The sequence below is a fragment of the Giraffa tippelskirchi genome, chromosome 10 (assembly GCF_054371585.1).
Source record: "Giraffa tippelskirchi isolate mGirTip1 chromosome 10, T2T-mGirTip1v1.2.pri, whole genome shotgun sequence".
In the NCBI taxonomy this organism is placed as follows: domain Eukaryota; kingdom Metazoa; phylum Chordata; class Mammalia; order Artiodactyla; family Giraffidae; genus Giraffa; species Giraffa tippelskirchi.
Window position 1 is genome coordinate 41,683,419 of NC_137284.1, and position 7,322 is coordinate 41,690,740.

At 41.4% G+C, this 7,322-nt stretch overlaps 1 protein-coding gene across 1 annotated transcript; it reads right to left on the minus strand.

Moving 5' to 3' along the window:
* Positions 1-610: 610 nt before the first annotated feature.
* On the minus strand, positions 611-6,967 carry LOC145522434 (tripartite motif-containing protein 43-like). The gene is given in 7 exon segments (XM_081531156.1): positions 611-1,326; positions 2,820-2,917; positions 3,427-3,449; positions 4,172-4,402; positions 5,642-5,737; positions 6,558-6,907; positions 6,910-6,967. Coding segments are annotated over 7 exon segments (1,356 nt in total). The 3' UTR covers positions 611-826.
* Between the last annotated feature and the right edge of the window lie 355 nt (positions 6,968-7,322).

Here is a 7,322-nt window from a genome sequence, read left to right on the forward strand (position 1 = left end):
CCATTCTATGTAGTGCAATGAAATCCAACACCGTCCAGCTTTATCCCAACAAGAACATGTATTATCACTGTGATTTGCTTATCCCACCCTCATTGACTTAACTTTCTGGGTTATCATATCCATTGTCCTAAAATTCACACAAGGTGTCTTCAAGTAGCCCTTATTTAACAATGGCCCTCAAGTATGGTGCTAATGATGGTTATATTTCAGATATGCCAAATGGAAGCCATAGGGTCCTTCCTTTAGGAGATTGTTTCTGTCTTTCTGTCTTTTCCCTTATACTATTGTAATAGAAAAAGACATGCAAATTATGAGTTCTCTAAATGAAATACTTTTCCCAGTTTCCAGGGCAATGGCGATTTCCCTGCAAATCAGATTCCATCCTGATGGTGAATAGATGTATAGATGTATATTGGGCAGAGTAGATTATGAGGAAGCAGGAAAAGTTTGCAGGCTGACGTAGGCCTGGTTAGTGACCAGGTCTGCCTATGCTGTGCAGGTTCTGGGTTCCTGTATTGAGGTCCAGGAAGTGGGAAGCACATGGTCATATTGTGGTGAATTTAGGAATCTCATGAAGTAAGTGAAAAACTACAGCATATATTCTGGACACATGGTAACAAGAGAAGAATTTATTGTCAGGAATGTTGAGGACAACCAAGTGAAGTTTGCATTTGACACTAACTTCACATCAAACAACAATAAAGGAGGATCCATTACAGTAGAAAGAGCCTAAAGATCAGGAAGTCTCCTTGCTATGCTCCAGTGGACAAGGGCTCCCTCAGAGAAGGAATCCTGAGCATCCCGTCTGGGCCATGACTCGGCCTCCTCACCTGTGGCCAGTGCAGATGAAGGGCCTGACAGGGAAAGTGCACACGCCATCATTGTACCTCCAAAGGAGGGTGTGCTTGGCAACATCCACAAAACTAATATTCCCACTGTCACAATCAAGGAACACCCCAACCCTGTCCAGAGGTCTCTCTATGTACAGAGGCGTGGTAGGGGCAGTGGTCCAGAGTTGGTAATAGTCATCCTGCTTCACACATACAAGGAGAAAGTTGTCCCTGTTGGACTCCTCCAGTATGCTGTCGTCCTTCCTTATCCAGGAATCCTTACAGACGCCTACAGCCCAGTCCCAAGAGCTGTCCACGAGCATTTCCCAGTACTGTTTGCCGGAGGTGAAGCTCTGGTCTCCCCACGCAGCAAAATACTTCGATGTTCCACCATCCAAAGACACAGGGAGGCTGTCATGTTCATACTTCAGATTTCTTGCATCATCAAACAGCCTGATGTGCTGACTGCTTACTTCATTATTGAATGAAAAGTTGACTCTGGAGAGATGAGAGAAAAGGCCAGTCAAAATCAATGTTAAAAATCAAATTATCTACCAGAGAAGGTGGTCCACCTGGAGTCTTACTGGAAATATATTGTAAGATTGGAAGGGCAGTTCTGATTGGAAAGTATTGAATTTAAATATTGCTGGCATATCTGCTGAAGAAAGAACTAACTAAAATGGAAAAAACTTCCTACAAGTTCAGAGATTATAAGTTAGAGGGAGGTCAAGGTGACTTTTGGTTGGGTGTAATATTGTATATTTATGACATCCAAAAGATTGGACTCCTGGGCATCGATCACCTCTAAGACCATGACAGCATATCTTATCCCCACCATCACCACCATCACTGTGCAAGGAGAAAAAGCTGCATTATATAAAGGAAAATTGGTGATCACTCTACCATTTCAGTTAAGTTAGAAAACGGACACTGAAGAAGTAAAGCCTAAGGATGGCTTCTTCAAAGCGGTTTCTTTGTAGGGCTTTTCAGTCTTTCATCTGTGGCTCCAAACTGAGGCCTAGTCTTCCACTTCCTGCTCAGTCACCCTGCAGGGTGAGGTTTATCATGGAGCTCACTGTGGCCTCATCAACCAACCATTTGCTTCTTTCTGATTTCTGCATTTGATTTTTGAGGCTTATGCATTTTGTCAAATTATGTGAATGGAAAAAGCACTTTATGCCTTCAACTGCTAAGAACTTTTTAAGCAAAAATGTTTTTAGGACTTCCCTGGTGGCACAGTGGATAAGATGCTTCCTGCCAACTTAGGGGACAGTCCTAATCTGGGAAGATTCCACATGTTGTGGAGTAACTGAACCTGTGGATTACGACTATGGAGCCTGTGCTCTTGAGCCCAGGACCCACCACTACTGAGCCCACATGCTACAATTACTGAAGCTCACTCATCAAGAGTGTCTTGTGCTCTTCAGCAAGAGAAGCCACTGCAATGAGAAGGCCACCACTGTAATGAAGAGGAACCTGGCTCACCACAGCTAGAGAAACCTGGCTCACCACAGCTGGAGAAAGCCTGGGCAAAGCAACAAAGACCCAGTGTGGTTAAAACTAAATAAAGAAAGAAAATAATAAATAAAAAAGAAAATGTATTCTTAAAAAATGTTTTAAAACTAACTGCACTTAAACTCTGAAATTTTAATGTCCTGTATTAATTACCAGTTTTCTAGAACTCAGTGAACAACTGACACGGTAGGTGATGATATTTCTAGGGATCCAAGAGCCATTTTTGGAGTATGTCCTTTTCTTCATTATACAGATTATTGAAATTTATAATTGATGAGGCATGAATTGCATCAGTGCCTGCACCAGCCTGTGTGTATTCTGTAGAGGATTTTAGTGACACTGTGACCGCACATGTCTGTACGTGCCTTTTGCAGGCTGTTCTGCACAAGCTGAGAGATGAAGAGGGAAAGACTGTCTACAGAAACCATCTCTGAGGGACCCTGCCGGGCAGACACATCGGTGGGTGATACTCACCCCGGAAGCGGCTGAGCCCGTCCATCAGCCCGGACATGGGGCGCGCAGGGAGTTCTGGGAGCAGAGGCTGCGGCACGTGCAGCTGTGCGGACTCATGCCTGTAAGAGGAAGATGCGGTTCATCCTTCTGCTGCCCAGGGCTTTTACACACAGCCTTTACGATAAGTCAGCGTCCTTCAGGACAACATTCTTCATCTAAATCCCTTCTCCACCTTCATGGGATAGAATTGTGCTGTTTGGGGGAATTTATTCTCGCTCTTCTTCTTGCCCTGATTCCAGCCCATTTCTCAGAGGTAGTTGCCTCTCTAACCTCAAACCTGGGAAAAACTAGTCTTTGCACTTCTATGTGCTTACGATTTTAAAATCTAAATCAGAAATTACTGACCTTTAAGAAATTTTTGCATTGAGCTGGATAATACCTCCCGCTGCCACAGGAGCAAAAAGGCTAACTTCCTTTTGAGCAAGAAATCATACTCAGTAAAACCGGTGCAGACACACATACACAAGCAATCTAGCATTATCTAGATAAGTTATGTCATCACGTCGTTAAATGCTGCTGTATCTCTTTCAGAGCCCCCAGGTGCCCTCATCAGCATCAAAAAACTTACCATTTCAGTTTGTCTTCCAATTCCTGTCAAGAAAAACAAAAAGACAGTTTAGACCTTATACATAGGCAACCAGGATTTGGTTGGCAAAACTTCAGTAGAATTGTAATCACCACCACCAGAAACAGTCTGAGAAATCTATTTTGCTTTTCTTTCTACTCTGGCACAACATATTTTATGTGGATAGAATGTATTTCTTGATGAGTTAATTAAACAAAAGGTGAAAGAGAGAAAGGACAAGAGTACTGATTATTCATCCCTCAGCTCTCTGCAAATTGATCTTTCCTGGGGCTTTTCCGCAAAGGGTAATAAAGTCCAAACTAATGTCTAATGAAACCTGGTATATCCCAGCAGGAAGTGGAAATATACATGTACACACATATGTATCTATACACATATATGTGTATATGTGTATATACACACATGTGCACTTTCTCCAAATGTCTCCCATTGTACATTTGGAGATCAAAAAATGGAATGAGTACATAAGCTGTTCCTTTCTGGTTTTAATAGAAGCAAGCTACAAAAGGAGATTTTGAAAAGGGAATGTTCCCTGGGGAATGTCTTGGACCAGAATACTGTAAAGCTTGCTCAGTCATGATTTGCATGAGTTGCACTTTATCTATAATATTTCCAAGTAGGAGAGAACCCCACCTTAGTCTCAGGGGATGAAGAAATATACCATGTCAGGGAAGTCAAAGGTGTGAACTTCAGGTAATGTATTTTCAAACACATCCTCAGTTCTTACCTGGAGCAGCTCCACGTCTGGTTTAGAGCACATTTGAATGAGCTCCTTGTGTATTTCTCGGAGCTCTCTCTTCTTTCCGATTATTTCCTCTTGCCTTCTTCTGAGTTGATTGCATATGTTTTGGCCTTCTTTTATGATACTCTCTACATAGTAATCTTCTTCCTCCGGGAGAAATGGAGGTGCCATCTGATAAGTTCTCCTAATCATGTCTACATGTCGATACACATAAAACTGTTGGGAGATGAATTTCAACATCATTTAGTTTGCTCTGATTCATATTCTCTCCCAAGAAGCTACATCCATCCTAAATGCATGCCCTCCCTCTTCTCAGAAGCCAAGTTCATCCCTCTTTCCTTCACTTTGCTTTCATTCTTTTTAATTGATCAGAAACCAAACCCACCCTTTCCTCAAACAACTTTCATCAAATTCAGGAGTTACTGAAACACTTGGAGAAAATCTTTTCATGAACCATTTCTTTCATATGCTTCCTATTAAATGTGAAAGAGCCCATGTAAGCAATTGAAATTTATGGGTGATTCATATGTCATATGCAATATCATTTCAATGCTAGTAAGTAAGCGTGTGTTTCACCTAGTATCTCCTGGCTTTCTCTCTTAGCAGCCATGTTAAATAATACTTTCAGTGCTGGTAATCTCAGGAAACATCTTCCTAAGAATTATTACCTGCCCTCAAACAGTTGTCCAGCCTCATATTCATTTCTTTCTAGTGTTCTTTTCTCTATGAATCAGTTTTCTTCCTCCCCGTAAGTTCACAAGCTTCTTCCCACATTGTTTGGAAGATCATTTCTCTCCATTCCATTTCATATTCCTCCTACTATTGAATGATTCACTCTCTTATGCTCCAACTCTTTCTCCTTGTTCCCTTCCCCCTGAATTGTTTATTTAACATGTCACATTTTCTCCAACTTGAACCAATTATCACTCATTAGCCAGAGAACAATCACTCTTCACCATGAGGGGCATACTCCTTAAACTGCTCTTCAAGTTTGCTTTGCATCACCTGAGCTCATGTACTAATCAGATTGAAGTACTTTGTGGTTCCCAATGACATGTCTTTTACTTTCTAGAATGTATTACTGACAATAATCTGTGCCTGAAATAACTCATGGATTTTTAAACATTTACTTGAATTTCAGAACTGGAATTGCTCTTAAACTTGAGAAATTTTCCTTGAGATCCTGAATCATGTCTATGTAATCATCCACAACACACCATAAGCCTCCACCTTAGAACTTTGTTCTAATGGATCTTTTGATTTAGTTATTGATCTACTGGATTCTAAAGAGCTCGAGAGGCATGAAAATGCTGGTTGAATGGTGATTAGATTTTTTCTGATGGTGTTCAACCCACTCTCTGAATTTCATTATACATGGTGATTTCAGCTCACATGACTAAGTTTCTCCCTAGTCTGCCTCAATCTGTTTTTTTCAGAGAAATATGTTCTACTTACCATCCAAGAGTCAGTTCCTCTGCCATTTTTCTTGAAATTTCTTTCAATTTCTTGGATCTTTTCCCATAAAGATCTCATTTGGTTTGCCAACTTTTCCTGTAAAAGAGTTATGGATTTTAGTACAAGAAAAGCAAATACATTGGAGTTTCAGAGCCCAAAGATTGGGGTGTACTGATGATTATTAGACAAAGGTCCTTGAGGGAGACACTAAAAGACCTTGACAGGTCATCAGGTTTCCCTATTTTTCCTCTTTCATGATCTGTTGTATGAAATTCTACACTAAAAATCCACACACAATTAGGTAATTGTCTGCCTAAGGTATGAATAATTTTCAGCTTCTGTGGCATCTTATATCACAATTTGCATATAGTTATGTTTATCTCCTGTCAAATCCCATGTACTATATCTTCCTTCTTTGTCCAGGATTAGAAAACCAGTATCCAATGAAAAGTCTTTTTGCACTTGTAGATTTTACAGTTTCTTTCTTAAAATGAATGTCTTACAGTGTCATTAGCATAATAATATATCACCCAAATAATTTCAGTTAACTTCATCAGCCCGCCATTGGATACAAGTTCCATAAAGCAGGTATACTGCTCTATTTTCTTCACCGCTTTATTATTGTTAACTAGATCTGTACGTGGCACTCAGTTAAAGTGAAAGTTGCTCAGTTGTGTCCAACTCTTTGTGACCCCGTGGACTATAGAGTGCATGGAATTCTCCAGGTCAGAATACTGGAGTGGGTAGACTTTCCCTTCTCCAGGGGATCTTCCCAACCCAGAATCAAACTGGGGTCTCCTGAATTGCAGGTAGATTCTTTACGAACTCAGTAAACAGAGGGTTTAAGCATTATGATTTTAATCTCTTAGGTGTACCATCCCCAAGCTTCCTAAGTGCTCTCAGAGACGTCACTCACCCAGGATTCCTCAGCAGCCTCTTCAGCAGGACAATGTCTGTGAGTCTTGTGCTCCTGACCTTGAGAGCAGACCATACAGATCATGCTCTTGTCAGCTTCACAGAAGATCTTCTTTGTCTGCTTGTGGGTCCCACACAGGTGTTCCTCACACTTCAGGAATTGCCTGAGATTGGCTTTTCTGACAGTGGACACCAGATTCTTCAGAAGAAAATTGGTTTTGAGGTTTGTCTGTTCTGATCGTTGTCTGCACACCGGACAGCTGGCAGGGACTTCGGCTTGTTCCCAGGAAAGACAAAGACAGGACCGACAGAAGCTGTGCCCACAGCCTATGGTGACTGGGTCTAGAAGGAATTCAGGCAGACGAGGCAGGTGAGCTCCTTCTGAAAGGCTTCTGGGATTTCTGAGTCCATTTTCCTGAGGGAAGAACATCAGGAGTTTATTCCTCTTTCCCAAAGACAAAAAAGGAACAAACACAATTAGACTCGAGTTGTGACTAAATAATACACTGCTTTAGGGGAAGGAGAATCTGGAGTTTTCATTGGATACAAATAGAAAACAGAAACACAAAGAGAGCTTTCAAGAGCTTCAGAAAACTTTCTCACTGGCCTCACCAACGCTATCTATTTTCTGCCTCTTTCCTCTCTACCTACAGGAGAAGCTCAGTTTTGATGAGGTCTTGTTTTCCTCTAGACAGCAGGAGCTTCAGGAAATGAAAGTGAAAGTGAAAAGCACTCAGTCGTGTCCGACTCTTTGTGACCCCATGGA